Below are 20,327 nucleotides of genomic sequence, written 5' to 3'. Positions count from 1 at the left end.
ACAGTTATTTTTCTGGAAATTTGTGCAGGAATTCTTACTCAAATCAGCAATGGCCACAAGACATGTGGGTTATGCATTCCTTGAAAAACATGTGGTTTTGGCTAAGGCAGAACGAGATTCTACAAAATTAACTCTAAAGACCAGGTTCTCTATCACTAACTCTTTTAGACTGAGTAAAGAAGAGCACCCATCAAAATAATGGAAGAGAAGGAAATGTGTCAGAAGAAAGACTGCTTTTCATAAAACCAAAATCTCAAACACAAAAAAGGCAAAACATTAACACATTTTTACTGAAATATCCATTTCTTTAGTATGTTACAGAAGAGCTGAAGAACATACGTCATGTACCTAAAATGCAAACTTTTTAAAAAATAAAAAGGTCTTTTTTATAAAAAAAAAAAGTCAAAATAAAGTGCATGAAATTGATTTTTCCCTCCTCCAGATTAATGCATCACTTTTTTTTACTACACTGACAATACTACAAACCTGGGAATATTTTCTCCTCCATCACCCCATTAGTCAATTATTTACTGTACAGTAGTGGTTACATATAAAAACAGACACACCGAGAAACTAAGGAATTTTGCCAAATGCTTTTCACGGGTTAGGGTCAAGGGCTACTAGAACAGTGACTTTTTCAGCACAATTTTTACTAATTTTTGACAATATGCCTGTCCTGGCTAGGAAGATCCACAAGAAAAAGCAGTTCCATAAGTGGGACAGTCACAGATTGCAGTGTCAGTTACTGGATTACAAATGCTTTTCAATTTAAAAGAAAATGGGTTTGTTGTTGCTACAAAGAGCATTGACAGGGAAACTTGTGTGCTTACTGATCCTCGCTGGAAGGAAAAGGTAGCTGGTGCCTTCCAACTACTGACAACAGATTTGTACAGAGTGTTTTAGAGAGAATTCTTAAGAGAAGCTCTTAAGAGCCATTAAAGGGGAAGACACACTAGAAAGAGAAATCCAGTGTGAAATTAATACAGGGAGATACATAGCAGTTCAAATATACACTTTTAATTATACCTTGATCTTAAATGGGGCTCCAAATCGTCTCTCACCCAAGGAACGTATTAGGGCCACACCCATTTAGTTCCAGCGTCAGGTACTCCCAGGCCATTCACTGGGTCATTCAAAGCACTTTTGAACATTAACGAATTAGATTTGACAAAGACAAAAACAAAACTACACTGTGCAATGGAAGAATATTATCTGGCCTAGTTTTATAGCGGACAATAGTGCAGAACAGGTGTATCAGAGGCATCATCACACCCAATGCCTAAAAAGGCTAATTATATATATTTTTAAGTGCATCAAACTGACAAAAATAAAATCTAAGCCAACCCAGATCTCATGGTGTGAAGCTGGGAGGACTGGCTGTGGAAGGCTGCTCAGCCAGACGTTTTACTTGTGGGACTGCAATTTAAACTGTGACCATCAAACAAAGGAAGACCACATTCTGCTGATGGATCCCAGCAACAACATATCTGGGAACCATAAAGTATCTCCCCTCCCCCACCCTAAAAAAATGCACTCAATTACAAAGTTCAGTTTAGCAAGGCCTGTTCGCATATCCCTCTGCAAGATTTCAACAGTGCTGGGGTGCATGCCAGCCACCTTCAACTTGCTGGGGTCCAGCGTTAATCTCCTGCAGATACACGGTGCTAGGAAGGTGGAAAAAAATCCCACCTCGGCTGTTTTACTTCGATCCCTTCAAGTCCCGTAAATCCAAGCCGGCAAAGCGGGTCACAGCGCGCCGGCCTTGGCTTTGCAGTGCAAAATGTGCTTGTGGACAAAGTCGACGCGGTCCTGGAGCAGCTGGGCTTGTCGGTCGGAAAGGAAGCCCACGATCTCTGCCAGGGGCTCCCGAGTCCGGTAGAGTCTGAGCAGCTCGGAGGCCGCGTTGCGCAGACGGTACAGCTCCCGCACCCGCTGGGCGGTGGCCTCGCGGAAGATGCAGACGGAGCGCAGCAAAGGTTCGTTGTACTTGTCCCACATGGCCAGCAGCCGGTAGCCGTGCACCAGGCCGGCCTCGTTGTCGAGGAAGACCAGCCCCCCATTGGGGGCCCGGTGCAGGTTGCTGGTGGCACGATGCATCACCCGCGGGTCCCACTGCAGGCTGAACAGGTTGCTGACCAGCCGGTCGAAGTTGGCAGTCAGGTAGTCGAAGAGGATCAAGTCGCTCCACTGCACCAACTCCACCAGCTGCGCTTGGCCGAGGCCCCGCAGCTCCCCCGCCGTTAGGGGCTGCAGCCTCCTGCCCGCCGCCGCTCCCGCCTCTGCCCGCCAGGGGGCTGGAGCCACCACGTCGGTCAGATTGTCTACCCACTGTGCGAGGCTCACCACGGCGCCCTCAGCCCAATGGGAGCCGCGCAGCTCGTCGCGCACTTGCGCCCACTGCCCACCGCGGGCTTCCACCCGGGCGAGCGCCAGAGGCGGCAGACGCTCTTGAATGCCCAGCAGCTCGGCCAGATGGTAGGAGAGCGCCTCGCCCTGGATCTGCTCTGGGTTGATGCCGTAGCGCACACAGGCGCGGCTCCCGTCCGAGAGCCGGGCCAGTCGGTTGGAGCTACGGCCGCAGCCGCCCCGCTCCAGCGACACGACGCGCCCTTCCCGGGCCGCCCGCAGCCACGAGGCCGTCTCCTCTGCCGAGAAGCCTGCGGGCACTTGAGCCTCCAGCGCCCTGCTCCAGAAGACCCCACCGCGCACCGGGGAGGCGGGAAGCTGCTCCGTGCTGCCCTTCGCCCCTTGCTTCTCCCGCAGAGAATGATCCAAAGAAAGAGGCGGCGGCGACGGCGGCTCCTGCCCGCTTTCGCCTGGCCCCTCCTGAGGCTCCGTTGGCTGTCCCGGCAGCGTGAGCAGCGCTCGGAAAGTTTTCTGGGCGCCTTGACTTGGAGGGCGGAGGAAGCGACTTGTAGCTGCCGGCGCTGCTTCGATACCTCCAAAGCCCAGTTCGGGTTGCTCTTTCGGGAGCCTCGGTCCGAAGGCTCCCGGCTCCACGATCCGCCCGCTCCACAGCCCCACCAGGGAAGCCAACGCCAGCAGCCAGAGCACGGCCACGGAGCCCAGCCCGGCCAGACCTGCTCGTTGCATTCTCCTCCCGCTGCTCTTGCTGGCTTTGGTGGTGCCGCTGTCTCAGTCCGCTGCTTCGGGACCCGGCGGCTGTGCAGCCCCGCCGCTCTCCCGATCGGGACTGCCTTTGCTCATGGTGGTTGCGGCTGGTCTGTCCAAGACCCCGGCGGCAGCGGCAGCCTGCCTACAAAAGCAGGGAGGCTCCTGCCCTGCGGAAAGCGCTTCTGTGGGCGGCTGCCCCGATCTCAGCGGCGGGACCGGTATCTGCGCCGAGTCCCTCCAGCGATTGAAATTCACAAGCGCCGAGACCACGTGGGAAAGCGAGGGGGAGCAGAGGGACCCAGCCCACCGCCCAGCATGGTTTCCGCTTAAAAAGGCAACGGCTCGGGAGAGGGTGGGCCCCTTGTCGGGGAATGGCTGTCCATGGGGGCCGCTTACAAAAACTGGGGGCACTCTCCGAGCCACCTGGAGTCTGGAAGTGGCTTTTGCTACCCCGCTGTTCCCTTCCTAGCTGCGATCGGCGGCATCTCTGAGAAGGGGCGGGATGGGCCATCTGCTATCTCCGACTGCCCCTCCCTCCTCCCACCCGGTTTGGGAAGCACAAAGGATTCGGCATGTTTAGAATAAAAGATGGGAACGAGGCGAATTATTGTACTGGTTTCAAAGAGCCTTCCGTTTGAGTGGGGATAGATTAGGATAGGAGTAGAGGGGGTGCAAAGATTAGTTGGGGCGATATGGGTTTGCTTTCTGTTAACAAAATAAATGCAGGGGCCTTGAAATCTGGGAAGAAGAGTTTATGTGCAACTCAAAAGAGTCCTCCCATCTGCCCGCCAAGGCACAGAAAAGGCATGGTTTGAACGGGAACATTCACAGCGCAAATCCTTCACAGGCTTACTCTGCAGTAACCTCATTGTGCCTAAGGGGGCTTACTCCCTTGATAAAGGCCATAAGATTTGAGAAAGGTACTGTTATATACAGCTATTGCAAAATTTAATTTTGGAGTAATATATCCAGTTTAAGTTGCCTCTGGTCAAGAAGGATATTGAAACACAGATCCAGAAAGTTCAAGTATGACAAAAGGTCCAGGTCATAATGAAGAAAGACTAAAGGGGGGGGAACAAGCCCTTCTATTCTAGAATGTGCCTATAGGCTCCTTTCTTGGAATGATCAATAAAAAGTTCTTTTACAGATGCTTTAGGATGCTGTAAGGCAAGTTGCTGGCTTATATGTGTCATGGAGTGCTTAAAGCTGGAGTAATATATAGGAAATAGTAATGAGGTAGAAGTTGGAAGCATGTGCAAGGCCTGTCAAGGTTCTGCTGTAATTCAATTCACCCTTGAAAGGTTCCACCATTTCAACCTCTGGAAACTGTTAACTTTTTGCCAGTCACTCCCAATCATTTGTGACCTATTTTTCATCCTTTCAAAACAATACTCTAGGTCCTTGGCAATGCTCTAGGGCCATTCTTCACACCTGTGTGGCAAATAAATGACATACACACACTATTCCCAAAGTTGTGAAATAATAATGCCAGCATGGTGATTCACATGAGAGACAGCTTGGAATAACCTGGATGCTTGGGTGAAATTGTATGAATTTGTAAGCCAAGAAAAGGGGGCTTGAACCTATAGGGGGAGCAGAATCTATATCAAACTCTCTGGATCCCTATTAATTCCTAATTGTTCCTTAATGATGGAATCCAATGTACACTAATTTGGAAAAAAGTGACATTGAACAAAGCAGAACTTACATTTGAGAATCACATTCAGCTGGTGAAGACAGCTGGTTGCTGCTATGATCTCTGACTTCTCATGTTTTCTCCCAATTCATGTTTTGCTCCCACTCTGTGGGAAGGTGAGGAGAAAGTGCTGACATGGGCAGATACCTGCCTAGACTGAAAACCATCCTTGAAAGATTTCAAAGTTTCTGATCAATAAATTTACATAGTTGCTACATATAATTTGTGTGAGCCTTATTGAAATGTGGGAGATGATATAACAGTTCTATAAAATGCTGATGAACCAAATTGGAGGGGGTTGAGTTTATAGAAACGTTTGCAGCAGGGAGGGAGAAATAATGCTTCAAATTGTGTTCCTATCAATGCTGCATTGCATAGTGATTACCAAAATAGTTGCTCAGTAGGTAGGATCCTAATACCATATAGCCTTTTGCTTATTTACTCCGTAGTGAATCCTACTGCAATTCGGAACACAATTATACGATTGCTGGGAAAATGCCATTCATTCTCCATTGCAACAAAGGGGCAACTCATCGCAATGTGAAAGATGTCTAGAATATGGCTGCAGGAGCGTCATAGGGACCTATTGGATAGGAGTCCCATGACTGATGACTAACGACACAGGTGTCCTGCTGTGCCCATTTAAGAGCTCTTACTTACTTTTACATATTTATGTTTACTTCTCTAAGGATTAGTCACTCCTCTGTAATATCAGGGATCATGCATAGACCTCATAATGTAAGGGAATATGAAGACAACCACACTCATACATCAGCTGGTCATAATTGACATAGGAATATGGGAATGTGGAAAGCTGCCTTATTTTTACACTCCACACTGACTGGCAAAGACTCCCCAGGATTTCAGACAGGGTCTCTCCCAGCATGGAGATACTGGAGATTGAACCTGGTACCTTCTGAATGCAAAGCAGATGCTCTTCCGCTGAGTCACAGCCCTTCCCCATTTAGCCCAGCATTCCATTTCCAACTTTCTTCTAGGAAATTCACAAGATCATTAAAAGAACAGCCCTCCCCTGTTGTTTGTCGCTGGTATCTGATATTCAGACATATACTTCTTCTGAATGCAGAGGTACTGTTTTGCTGTCCTGTCTAATAGCCAACATCACGCCAGGTTATGCAGCCCACTTCAAGCTTGATCCCAAACTATGATCCATTCTGTAAGTAGTGGGAATTTATTTCACCAATAAAATCAATAAACCCTCAGAAGTTCTATTACAACATTGCACCAGTCTTTATGAATATTTAATAAGTACAACTATCTACACTTTAATTTTCTTCTTCACCAATGTTAAAATTACATAATTGCTTCTTGCAGTCATATATTAAAATGCATTAATCCACTAACCCCAATTCATTATTTACACAACTAATAAAAGCATTCAGTGTTTTAATATAAAAAGGCATGTTGTACAAGTAATTAGACACTGATGCTGTCCTGGGATAACATGGTATAATTGAGGACACCACCATGTGGAGAAAAGTGGAACTTTTGGTAGATTGATAGAATTCATATGATGTAGCATTTAGCATCTAGTCTTCAAAGTATTCATATACATTATTTCAGAAATCCTTGCAACAAGTTCATTCAGTTGTTGATTATCCACATATTGCACATTGGAGACTGATGGTGAGATAACAGCAGCTTGCCTCAAGGGAGTTTTTGACAAAGAGGGGATTTGAATCAAGGACTTCATGGTTCAGTCTTATGCAGTGTAATCCTTTGTGTGTTTACTCAACAGAGTCTGAATTGTGCATAGGATTGTAGCCTGGGTCACTTTACTACAATAGTATGTGAAATCTACATACTATATAAATAGTATGTTTTTGTTTTATGAGAGACATTTCTAAAGTGGCAAATACTCAGAGTTTTACTCTTAATTTAAGGTATGAACGCAGTAATTTCTCATACTTTATGAAGTGTTGGTTGTGCAAAATTTATAACATGCGTCAAAATATGCATCTTAGTACTCTATATAACCTCTTTTTATTTATGTAAAGCATTGATGTTCTCACCTTCAGAGCAACTTTCTGCTGTGTAGTTATTGTTACTCCTATTTTGCAGTTGGAGTACTGAGGGTAACAGCCCAAGATAAGATCAAGTCTATGACAAATGTAGAACTTCCTCTGTTGATGAAAGAAAAAGGAAGTCCAGTTAAAATGTCAGAGATTATTTTAATCACTGTCAAAATGTAATGTCATTTTTTAAAAAAATGTTTTTATGGTGGAACTATAAGGCAGGATTCCCAATTTTCTAGGATGTTGATGTAAAGGTAGAAGGACTGAACAAAAACTTACTTCATATGGACAGTTCATAATGGATTTCATATTTCCAAATTAAAAAGATTTTTTTAAAAAAAAATTACATCCCTGCCTGTCTGTGAAGACAATACTTTAAACTAAGCTTTGTGGCAAATTTTTGTGCCTTCATCATTGTTGTGCTTACTCCACCTATAGGCCAAAAGTAATTTCGCCATTAGTTTCTGTTTGCTGTTCTACAATACTAAACAAAACTTAAAAACAGAATGGGGGTATTAAACACATTCCGTTACAATCAACAACCAATTTAATTTGCAGTCAACTAACCATTAATATATAATATTGGATACATACATTAATAAGAATGCATATCAGTAAAAACTGGAAAAAGTACCAAAATTGTAAAATACAAGTCATTTACTATAAAATAGTCAAGCAATCTTAAGTGGCCTGGTCAGAAAAGCCAGATTCAGTTACAATCAAATGCTCCCATCTTGTTATTAATAAAAATGGGGTGGAAACACAGATGCAAGAAACCATGCTAATCATTCTCCTGTTGTATTGCTTTCTTTTCCCTCCAGGATATTTCATCTTTGAAGGTGGAATGTTGAAGTGCAGGTGTCTTTCTGTGGGGCAGGAGCAACCACCAACCAGAATGTAGCCCACAAGTCATGCACAACAACCTGCCAGGAACTTGTTATTGCTGCTTCTCCTGAACTGCCATGACAGAAGGGCCATCAAACACCTGGCAAGCCACCTTACCTGGTTGATGGGCTATGTTCAGATTCATGGGTCACAACTTATACAGGCTGCCCTAAAGGAATAAATGAGAGCCAGTGTGGTGTAGCGGTTAGAGTGTTAGACTACAACCTGGGATACCAGGGTTCGAATCTCCACACAGCCATGAAGCTCACTGGGCGACCTTGGGCCAGTCGCTGCCTCTCAGCCTCGGAGGAAGACAATGGTAAACCCCCTCTGAATACCACTTACCATGAAAGCCCTATTCATAGGGTCGCCATAAGTCGGGATCGACTTGAAGGCAGTCCGTTTCCATTTTCAAAGGAATAGTGTTTGACCTTCATATTGCATATATTTCAGTGATAGAGGACAGTCATTCAGATTCTCTTTCCATCTGGAAAACAGACATGAGTAAGTACAAGGACTAAAGAATGGAAACAGACATGCCCTTAAAATACTTGGCATCTCCTTGTATCCCTGGTATGGCAAGAGGCCTCTTCTAACACAAGCTGTTCTAAAACAGTATTCCCAAATGATGGATTCAGAAGGACCACCACTGAATTACAGAAAAGTTTGCCAGAGTCAATTCAGAGATTCCAAGAAAAAAGAAAAGGAAAGAAATCAGGATTCAAAAATCCAAAAAAGCAGAGGATTGGAGCTAGCTTATGCAGATAGGGGCCAGTCTTGTTTAATAATTCACAAGTCTTGGAGAGAAAGTAAAATATGAGAGTTGGTTGTCTTTGATCAGCTCTTTGTGCTGCTATGCTGATCAGTTTTGTGTTAGACTCCTTGATTTAATTCAGGGGCAAATTTCATGCAACGTTCACACAGCTCCACCCTTGAGGGCAGTGTTTATGTTTTACAAATAGCCAGCATGGGGGGCTGATATGGATTGGGACCTAGTGCAGGAAGCTGCCATATACTAAGTCAGACTTTTGTCCATCTGGGTCTCTACCCTAACTGGCAGTGGCTCTCCAGGATTTCAGACCAGGGTCTCTCCCAGGACTAGCTGGAGAAGCTGGTGACTGAACCTGGGACCTTCTGCATGCAAAGCACATGCTCTGCCAATGAGCTATGGCCCCTTTCTAGTCTGCAGGCCTAGTGCTACTTACATCCTGGTTCTTACCACAGGTCTTCCGCTGAGAAATTGATCTTGAAATTGATTGCTGCCTGGATTTCAGATGCCTCATACTTACTGTATAGTTGCCAGCTTTTTATTCTGGCAGAGCTCTTTGGGCAAAAATCCAGCATGCTTCCCCCCATCATGCATCCATGTGCAGAGGAACACCTTCCATTGTTGCAGCTCTGCTTGCCACATAGCTAATAAAGGCACAAGGACACTGGTGGAAAGAAAGAAGGGAATGGTATTTGACATATACATATATGCCTTTGAGGCCATTAGTCCCTGCCTCATTATTTGTCACTTAGTTTCTCCACTCCTCCAAAGCCATTGCTACTGTCTTATGATTAGTCATGTTACTTTAGTACTATTGATATATAGAAGACATGGGCATCCATAGAAGTTGCCCCCCCCAGCTGAATCACAATCCTCAGGATCACCAGTTTCATTTTTTTTTAAAAAAAAACACAGTTACGTTTCTAGCATTTGTAACTTGAGATATGAGATAAAAAGTTCAAACGCTATTCTCAATTTTTACTCAAAATGTACTTGCTCTCCCTTTCAGTGTTTTGCACACATTGGAAACCCCCCCCAAATACCTCTGGACACCCATGGCCTGACCTTGTGCCTTATATTAACTTAGAAGTAGATCCCACTGAATTCCATGAGGCTTACTCAATAAATGCACATAAGATTTCAGCCGAAGTGTGCAGAAGGGGTGTGTGTGTTATAAAACAGAGTAGAGGAGACTTTGGCCCTCCAGATGTTGTTGGACTCCAGCTCCCATCAGCCTCAGTCGATGTGGTTAGGGATGATGGGAGTTGTAGTCCAGCAACATCTGGAGGGCCACAGAACCCCACCCTAGTCTAAAAGTAATCAGGCAGGGAAACCATACCCCTATTCAGTCATTACTACCTCATGATGAATACTGCACAAGGGGAAGAGGGGTCCTGTCATCCTGTTCCTTGCCAAACCCCTCCCTGCCATCAATGTGCTGGGGGAATATGCGAAGCATGTAGCCTGCTCCACACACACAGGCTTCCCACGTAATTTAGGACCCTGTGTGATCAAGGTCCTAAATTACATGGAGGCAGTATGCCTGTTCAGCAGCCATCCCACTTTACACCTCCTCTTCCAACCCATGGGGGTGGCAGCAGTGTTTATGGTGTGATATTGTGTGAACTAAAAATGCCTGAATAGGGCTGTGTGGATCTATCAATCAATTCTGTGGTGCTATTTGAGACACTGCAGGTCAGGGGCTGGTTGGGGCAAGGAGATGGAGGCCAGAGGAAGTGGGAAAGGACCTTCTCAAGCCCCAGACAGCTTATGGTAAGTATCCTGGAGTGTTGGGGAGGATCCTAGTGTGCCCCTCTGCTATACAGCCATAAAATGCTTAGGTTTGACAACTCTCCAACATTATATAGCACAGTAGGGAAAGCCTGTGTGTGCGAGAAAGAGAGAGGGAAGGGGTGTCCTTTATCCTTTCTCCACACCTGAAAATCCTTCCTCCCCAAAGACCTGAACAACACTACAAGGCTCCTGCTCCATTTCAGGCTATCTAGAGCAGTGGTTTTCAACCTTTTTCATCTCACGGCACACTGACAAGGTGCTAAAATTGTCAAGGCACACCATCAGTTTTTTAAGATTGTGTTTAAAGTTCAATAACTAAAATTTTAATTGTGTTATTTTTTTAAAAAAATAAATCAGTGGGAAATCTGTGCTTGGTGATTTTTCATGATGTCCCTCGTCCGAGGGTGGGTGGTTGACAAGCATGCCCTCAAGTCCTCCTCCAGTGTTTGAAGCCGCAACCTGTTCTTGATCTTCATTGTGTTCATAGCAGAGAAACCAGCCTCACACAGATAAGATGTTGAGAAAGGAAGAAGTGCTTTAATCGCCATCTTTGTGATGATGGGATATTCCTCTCGGAGAGACAACCAGAATGAGGCCATATCTGTTGATGAGTGTTTCAGTTTCAGTCCTCTATTATTTCTGATTTCCGTCAGCTCATCTTCTTCTGCAACAGTTAATTCTGCTGACTCGCACACACTTAACACAAATGGATCTCTCACCCAGTCCAAGGAAGATACATCAAGTGATGGGAAATACTTTTCAATGTTTTTACTCAGCAGTGACAAACTTTGTAGAATTAAATCAACAAGATTTTTGTGCAGTCTGCAACTTTTTGTCAGTTCAAACTTTCAACTTGTTCTCTTTTTTGATTCTGGCTCCCCATAGTGTTAGTTTTTCCTTACAGGAGATAACTTTGTCAGTACAAGTAAGCATATTTTCATTCTTTCCCTGCATACTCTTGTTAAGAGTGTTCAAAGCTTGGAAAATGTCAGATAGGAATGCAACTTTATTGCACCATGTCTCATCACTAAGCAGGTTAGCCAGCTCAGATTCTTCTGATGTAAAAAAATTAGAAGCTCTTCCCTCAGTTCATACAACCTTGAAAGCACCCGCCCTCGAGATAGCCATCTCACTTCCGTGTGCAGTAGAAGTTGTGTGTGAGCAGCTTCCATGGCAGAACACAGTACTGAAAACAACCTCGATTTTAATGGCCTACTCTTGATGTAGTTAACCATTTTTATCGTCTTAGCCAATACTTTTTGGAGTTCAGGTAGTACTGATTTCGAAATGAGGGCCTCTCTGTGCAGGAAACTGTGTGTAAAAACAATGCCAGGATTCTTTTGTTTGGCCAGTGCGACGAATCCTCTTAGGCTTCCTGACATAGAGGGAGCACCGTCTGTGCAGATGCTGATGCATGATTTCCATGACAAATCGTGAGAACTGAAATAGATGTTGACAACATCAAAAATGTCTTGTCCTCTTGTTGTTTCTGGAAGTGATTTACAAAATAACAATTGTTCAATGATGTCTCCATTAAAAACAAACCTGCCAAATGCTAGGAGTTGAGCTTTTCCAGTGATGTCAGTTGACTCGTCCAACTTGATAGCAAAGAAATCAGCTTCTTTAATGTTAGCTATCACTTGTGACTCAATGTCTTGAGACATGTCCTGTATACGCCGACTAACAGTGTTATCTGACACAGGAATTTTCAAGATCTCTTTTTCATATGTTTCACCAAACATAATATTTACAATTTTACAGCATGCTGGTAAAATTACTGACTCAGCAATTGTATGAGATTTCATCTTTTTTGCCACAATTTCGGCAATGGCATAGCTTGCTTCTTGAGCTTTGTCAGAAATAGTTGTGATTTTGGTAAATTGTTTAGCCTGACATGTTTGATCAGCTATAACCCTTTTAAAATAATCAATTGGTTTCTCACATAAATGTGAGTGCTTTGTGTGAAGGTGTCTTTTCAGCTTACTTGGAACCATAGCCTGGTTTGCCAGTTTCTCACCGCAAACAACACACTTAGGACGTGGCACTTCTCCTGATGAAATGAATCTGAAGGACAAATAGTGTTCATTATACTGGCGCACGACAGCTGTAGAACTAATACTGATGGTACTATGTGCGTTACTACCTGAACTAGTGCCAGGCACACCTGATTCATTGTCATCGTCCAACTTACGTTTTCTAATTAAAAATCTATCCATGTCTAATAAGTCCTGGAAAAAAAAAAGAAGTAAATTCAGAAATAACAAAATAACTAAAACAAAATAGAAATAACAAACTATTTATCTTGACATTTTTGACAGTCTGGTAGTTTGAGACTTTTCTCATGCAGCAACACCCCAAGAAAGCTGAGGTCTTACGCAAAAAGGACTGACAAACGTATAAACCAGGCCAAGACCACCTAGGAAAGACCACCTACTAAATTGTTATTTATTTTAACTGATTTTAATACTGTGTTTTTATACTGTTGTAACAACATATTTTTGTAACCCTGGATATGAAATCCTAATCGCAACAACAACAACAACAACAATAATAATGGCAACAAGAGTAGATGCAGAAAGATTACTTCTAGTACAGCCCTGTAATTTACCCTAGAATAGCCATTGGCAGAGTAGCTAACAGCACAGAGTCTGAGCTGTGTGTATGGAAGGAGGAAGGGTGGGGAAACAGTGTGAACTCTTCGTGACAACCCCCCCAACACATCTACTGGACTGGACAATGAGAACGCACGTCGAAGTAGTCATACATATCAACTACAGGAGGTGGGGAGAGAACGTCACATTCCACCATTCATAAGGCTACCTACAATCACCCGCAACCAGAGCCACCCCTAGGCACCGGGAAGTGAGGCAGTTGCCCTGGGCCCCGTGCTTTGGGGGCCCCACGTTTGGTGATATAGAGAAGCTGGGCTGCAGCAGGGTTTTTTCCTGCTCTTGGGGAATCTCCCGCTCTTCAGCTACGTGCCTGAGTGGCTTCCTTGTGCTGCCGCCTGCACATGAGCTGTGTGCGATCTAATTTTAGGCGGGAGGTTTGAATCCCCTGCTCTTTGGGGATTCAAACCTCTCGCCTAAAATTAGATCGCGCACAGCTGATGGGCGGACGGCAGCACAAGAAAGCCACTCAGGCACGCAGCTGAAGAGTCTCTTCCCCCATCCCCACGAACAACTGACTGACTGACCGGCGGACAAAGTTCTCGAGAATGGAGCTCTTGCCTGAGGTCTGACTGCAGCAGGTTGAGGTGGCAACTCTGTCCAATAGAGCTGAATGCATTGCATAGCAACGACCTAAGGGGGGCAGATCCACTTCCTCTCACAGCCTGGGGCAGCAACCACCAAACTTCCCTCTCAGATTCTCCTCATCAGGCGTCAGCGACGCCCTGCCCCGCTTTCCACCCTGCCCTTACGTGTCAATCGCTATAATTATTGCTCGACACAACTGCCATTTGCTAAAGTGAAAAATTTTTAAGGGACATTCTTGTGTACGCAAACTCCCACAGCACACCTGCGGACCATTCGCGGCACACCAATTTGCCGCGGCACAGCGGTTGAAAATCACTGATCTAGAGCCATGCACTGGAGCATTCTTCATAGGAGTTGACGATACACTGTAACATTTTCTTGCAGGTCTGACTTCTGGAGTTAGAATACGTAATTTAATAGACTTCTAGTTTCAGCAATGCACAGAGCAACATGCTTTGGTGCACATGAAACTACCATAACGGCATCTCCATGCCATATTCTGCCTTTTGTAATGTATAGTAAAACTTACCCAAGGTCTTCTGTTTCTTCACCAAACCTCATCAGATACTGCTGCCGGCAAGGGAAGGGAAATGCACATCAATGAGAGAAGGCCACTCGCAATCACCACCTCTTGTTTCGTGTTCTGGCCTGCATTTAAAAACATTTCTGGCATTTAGATCAAATGTTGCTACTGTTCAAATTGCTAACAGTCACAGTTCTTATCACATTAGATTTTCCTTTGGTGATGTGCAGCTATTTAATATTTATTTAATTCGTCTCCTGCTCCAGACTCATTTTACTGCATGATATTATGCTGAAATCTGGCTTTTTATCCCTTGAATCTGCAGGTTCTTAACAAGGACAATCAGATGTGTCATTGATTGTGCTGATTGTTAAAATGCACAATTCCAGATAGGAACAGCCCCATTATACTGAATAGCTGCTCTCTCTCTCTAGCTCTCTCTCTCTCTCTCTCTCTCACACACACACACAAGAATGATATCTGAGCAATCATTATGTGTTGGAAAAGGGAATCAAGGGTACAGATGTAAATTTAGAGGCTATGGTTTTACTAGTAATACATTTTAAAGAAAGTCTGTTTTCTGCCAGACAAAGTTATGCTTCTAAATGAGCAGACCTTTAGGCTGGAAACTCCTGTTGGCAAATAATTCTTACTATAAATATAAGAACGACAAAGTTATACATAAAGATTTATACACTATTGCTTACAGTGTAAGCAAAGAGGCCCATGGCATGCAAGACTGAATCCTCTTAAGCAAAAGCTAAGGACATGTGGGGGGGGAGAGAGAGAGAGAGAGAGAGAGAGAGAGAGAGAGAGAGAAAAGGTAATTAATAGTGAAATGCCTGCTATCAATACTGGAATGCAAAATATAGGTCTTAATAGAACTGCCACTTGATTAAAAAAGATCATAGAGCTCAATTGTATGCATGTCTGCCCAGAAATTTTACTGAGTTCAGTGGGCTTTATTCCCAGGAAAGCAAGCCTAAGATTGCAGTCTAAGGTCACATCTAGACTGACAGTATTTTGCAGGAGGGATTCAAGCACACATACCAGAAAGTCAGATTTGTGCAATTAAAGTGGATTAAAGTGCTCTGTCATTCTAGTGCAACCAATCCATTTACAACAAAAAAAGTGTCCAGTATTCAATGCTATGCACATTTTCCTGGGAGTAAGCCCCATTGAAGACAGCAGAACTTAACTTTCAAGCATTGTATTGTTAGTTAATGAACTGAATGGCCTGATCTTAGGCATGTTTACTCAGAAGTAAGTCCCATTGAATTCATTGTCCTGCCTGAAGTTGAGGGGTTCAGACTCAGACTTGGCTGTGACTTTTTCTCTTTTTATTAAGTAATAGATACATCCAAAGCTGTTCGCCTCATTAACCTAACACCTCTTTCTAGGGACTCAGCTCTGCTCTAGCTCTAACTAAGCATGACTTTGTGACTCTAAGACTTGACTCAGCAACTGGGTTCCCCCTTGAGTCCCCTTAAGTAGGCTTGGATCGCACGTGCAAACCAAGACTCTGCCTCAGCTCAATCGGTTGAACTTCCCACTTCACACGCCTTCGAGCGAGCGTGGGGCAAAGGTGGTTTGATCTCAGCTTTCCCCTGCAGCAGAGGGGGGCTACTAACTGTCAGTTCGGGCATGGGAAGCTGGACAGCTCTTGGCTGGGAAATGTCTGACGTGCAAGGTTGAAGCTCTGGCAATGGCAGTCTATCTGCTCCCTCCCTGCATGGCTCACAACATTCATTGGGATTTGCTCCCAGATATTTATCTATTCATCAACTTAATCTGCATACATGATCTGCATACACATGACTAAAACAATAATTCTAAAGGAAAAAAACACTTTGTTTCTAGATGATTCATATTCATGTCACAATCTTAGCTGAAGCATTATTCTCTCTATGGGAGGCAAAGAGCAACGCCTCTCCAGAGATGGTGACTGTGATCTACAGTTTTTGTAAGAACTTGCATGAAAAATAATTATCAATGTTTTTTTAAAAAAAATGTGCTGCCCAACTAATTGGACTACCTTTTTGTCAATTAAAACATTTAAAATCAGGATCCACCTCTTTTGCTGAATTTATACTGTTCTGTTCCATTTGGAATGGTTTTACTGGTTTTACAATTGTAATGGTTCTGTCTGTCTTTGTGTGTTCTGTTGTAACTCACCCTGGGACCTTATACTGAAGGGCAGGTCAGAAATCATATGGGGTCCTTATGGCAGGAATGAGGTACAACCTATTTTATATGAAGGGCCATTTCCCCACAGGATGGTTAATTGGGGAGGCATAGCCTAATGGTGAGCGGAATCAGACCAGGCAGTGAACAGAATCAGAGCCAAAAGTGGGTGGAGTTTCCAGAACTGCACAGTCCCCCCTTCTCTCTGTACCACTGCCTCTTTCTGCCACTCACCTCTTCTCTTTCTGTCTCTCTCCCCCCCCCCCCGCATCTGTGCTTTGACTTCCTCCCTGTTCCCCCCTCCTCTTCCTTAACACTTTGGAACTGATCACTTGCAGAGGGCGTCCACCTCCTTTTATCACTTCATTCATTTTGGCTCACTCCTTTCTGTCCCCCCCCTCCTCTCCCTCTGTCTCAGCCTCCCCAATCTCACTGTGAATCTCTTTTCATTTCTGGGTTCACCATGTAGCAGCTACACCTCTTTCCCCCTCTGTCATGCACACGCACACGTGATGCAGAAGAGGACACAATGCCCTGAGGTCTGGAGAGCAAGAACAGACTCCGTTGATCTAAGGCTTGAGAGAGCTACATCGTTTTTCATGTTTACTGCCATTGCAATGGCATCAGATGCAAAACGGTGGCTTAGGGGGTGAAGCCGGTGGGATGACCTGCATATAAAAGTACAGCTCTACATCTGAGATGCAAATTACATGTGACATTTGTTATTAGCTCTACTCTTAAGTACAGGGTTGTTATGGTTTTATACAAATGGCCAGGGTGGAGGCCACAATCCAGATCAAGGCTGTAGCATTTGGGGTAAGGGGCTTTAACCCTTTGCTCTCCACTGTGGGACCAATAAGTATCCCTCCCATCCCCGCACCTGCAAGTTGCATTGACAGAAGAACTCCCATTCATTTCAGTAGGACACTTTTTGACAACACATGCAGCAAGTTCAGTGCCCCCAATCTGCATCGTGCCAGAAGCAGCAGCACCAAAAGCAAGGATTGTAGCCCCCACCCCCAAATAGTGGTAGAACATCTGCTTTGCATGCCGAAGGGCCCAGGTTCAATCCCTGGTATCTCTAGGAAGTGCAGGGTCTGACACCCCAGAGAGCTGCTGCCAGTTTGGGTAGACGATGCTGAGCTAGATGGGCCAAAGGTTTGACTTAGTATATGCCAGCTTCCTATGTTCCTCTGTTAGGTCCCAATCCATATCAGGCCCCCATGCTGGCTATTTGTAAAACAACAACACTGTACTCAATAGTGGAGCTGGATGACTTCAGTCGCATGAAATTTGGCCCTGAATTTCATTAAGGATTCTAGCACAAAACTGATCAGCATAGCTGCCCAAAGACCTGATCAAAGACAACACACATTTTACTTTCTCTCTGAGACTCATGAATTATTAAATATGACTGGCCCCTATCTGTATAACCTAACTCCATGCCCCTGCTTTCTTTCTTTCTTTCTTTCTTTCTTTCTTTCTTTCTTTCTTTCTTTCTTTCTTTCTTTCTTTCTTTCTTTCTTTCTTTCTTTCTTTCTTTCTTTCTTTCTTTCTTTCTTTCTTTCTTTCTTTCTTTCTTTCTTTCTTTCTTTCTTCTTGGAATCTCTGAATTTACTCTGGCAAACTTTTCTGTAATTCAGTGGTAGTCCTCCTGAATCCATAATTTGGGAATACTGTTTTAGAACAGCTTGTGTTAGAAGAGGCCTCTTGCCATACCTGGAATACAAGGAGATGCCAAGTATTTTAAGGGCATGTCTGTTTCCATTCTCCATTCCCTGCACTTACCCATGTCTGCTTTCCAGATGGAAAAGAGAATCAGAATGATTGAGTCATAGAGATATACCTGTGTATTCCTAGGATTCCCCAAAGCAAAAGGTGGCCACCCTTGTGCAGTGGATGCGACATCTGACATTCTGTTCATGCTACAAATAAACAATAGCGGAAGATATTATTTCAGACCATTGGCACTAATTTAGCCTCAATAAAGCAGAAATACAGATGCTGAATTTAGATCAGATGGTGCATAATCCAGCTCTTACTGAACTCAAACAAAACAGGTCATAAAGGGAGATTATGATTGTGGTTGTGTTAACAGAGCTAATGGATAATATTTCCTGTATCTTGTTTGATTCCTGTCATAAGCATAACCAACATAATGAAGTAGTAATGGTGGGTGAGATATTTATTCCCTTCTTTATCTTATATATTTGTATATTTGTTCCACTTTCAATACTTGTATTTTCATGCCTGTTAAATTTCATTTACAATAAAACAATAATGATACCAGCAACTAATCAGGTGGTTTGAAGTGCTCCTATCAGCATCGTGGGAGTTCTGAAGTGTGTGCCACAGGCATCCTCTGCAATGTCAGACCAACTCTTAATGGGAACCCAGCAATAGCAACTCTGCTGGGAACAAGGTTTTGCTAGTGTTGCAAACACTACTACAAGTTGTGGTCACAGCCATGCTACCTTATGTTGCTTTAAAAGGGGATCAGACAAATTAATGGAGGGTAAGGCTATCAATGGCTGCTAGTTTATAAGTCTGTACCTTATAAAGTGGTATGGCCCACAAGCAGGACACGTGTGCAATAGTACTCTTCTGCTCATGATCCCTATGCATACCGCCTCTGATACCATAGGTAATACATAGTTTCTTCTTTTTTATTATTATTATTGTTGTTGTTGTTATTGTTGTTGTTGTTTACCACCTTTCCACCAAAAAGAAGCCCAGGATGGCATTACTAGCCATTATTCTCCATGAGGACAAGCACCTTTCTTACAATTACCCTTGATGTCTTCCAGAGCTGTCCAGGACAATTAGATCAAACTTCTAATATTGCTTCTAATATTGAAGAAAAATACAGACAAAATAAAGACATGAAAAGGGAAGTGGAAACAGCTCAATATTAAAACCAAAACAAATAATCCTATTGGATTTGCAGCAGCCCATGTGTGAATTGTCTGGAATGTGGTGCTTTAAGACTCTCAGAATGGCTCTGATTTAGTCAATTAGTAATAACTAGCACAGTTGGCCATTTGGGCTGGGGACTGATGGGGCTTGGTCTCCTTGCACTCTCAAGGCTACAGGTTTGTATTGCTGCTTAGTCTCTTCCTGTCCCTCATACATCAGGTGCTGCTAGTGGCAAGGGACACTTTTCACCACTTCCCTTAGGTGAGACGCTTGCATGTCTCTCGCTTGCCTGGATAAAGGATACAAACCTCTGACTTTAGTGTGTCTGGAATGTAGCCTACTACTACACAAAGGTAGGAGTTCACTGACATATGGCCCCCAGAAGTTTCCACAAAAGGGAATGCAGTCTTCAGGCTGAAAAAGGTTCCCCACTTCTGTCTTAGAAGGTCACATGAGAAGGATGAATTTACAGTCTTCCTCCAAGTTTATTTATGTAACACATGATTGTAGATGGTGCTGTTTAGAGCAGCATCAGCAAAAGAAGGCAAGTCCCTGTCCTGAGGAGTTTACATTGCACTGTTTCCAGAGATCTGCTCCTTTGTTTTCTAATATTTCCCCCTCAATAAGGCTTCATGGGCTTCTCTGTATGTTTTTATTAAGTTCGCCACCCTAAAGAAAAACTTGATTTGATTAGGCTGTTCACAATAGAAGTGACCGAGTTTTCATTATCTTCCTGATGTGATTGTGATATAGAGATCCTCTAGGGGTCCTTCTAGGATTTTTCCAATAGTCTACAAATTTGGCTCGCTGGGAATCCAGAATGCTTACTGTGTCATGGAATGTTTCAATATGATATGAAACAAATGTCCTTTTTTTAAAAAAAACATTAATCAAGAAATCTAAGCTCCAGATGCAGGATACCAAAGGCCACTGATTTATGTACAAGAGAGTTTCATGTTATACATCACTTCATAGGTAACCATGGCCAGCAGCCATATTTAACAACAAACCAGTTCACAAGAGTTTTGATGCTTGATTCTTGGCACACTTTAGTATTCATCAGCTGGTTTGATGATGTGCAGTTATTTGAAAGGGATGTACTCTTTCCTCTTCAGAGATGATCCACCAAGGTAAAAGGATATTTATATTTAGT

At 43.8% G+C, this 20,327-nt stretch overlaps 1 protein-coding gene across 1 annotated transcript; it reads right to left on the bottom strand.

The window, feature by feature from the left end:
* Positions 1 to 306: 306 nt before the first annotated feature.
* FJX1 (four-jointed box kinase 1) lies at positions 307 to 3,388 on the bottom strand. The gene has a single exon (XM_061610778.1). It carries the CDS (start codon positions 3,091 to 3,093, stop codon positions 1,747 to 1,749), a length of 1,347 nt encoding a protein of 448 aa, XP_061466762.1. The 5' UTR covers positions 3,094 to 3,388; the 3' UTR covers positions 307 to 1,746.
* Between the last annotated feature and the right edge of the window lie 16,939 nt (positions 3,389 to 20,327).

The sequence above is a fragment of the Rhineura floridana genome, chromosome 2 (genome assembly GCF_030035675.1).
Source record: "Rhineura floridana isolate rRhiFlo1 chromosome 2, rRhiFlo1.hap2, whole genome shotgun sequence".
In the NCBI taxonomy this organism is placed as follows: Eukaryota; Metazoa; Chordata; class Lepidosauria; order Squamata; family Rhineuridae; genus Rhineura; species Rhineura floridana.
The sequence above is the reverse complement of the archived record's forward strand: the minus strand, read 5'-3'. Positions and strand labels throughout refer to the sequence as shown.

Bases quoted from the DNA above. Each gene is read 5' to 3' on its own strand.
- FJX1 (XM_061610778.1), bottom strand. From the start codon at position 3,093: ATGCAACGAGCAGGTCTGGCCGGGCTGGGCTCCGTGGCCGTGCTCTGG.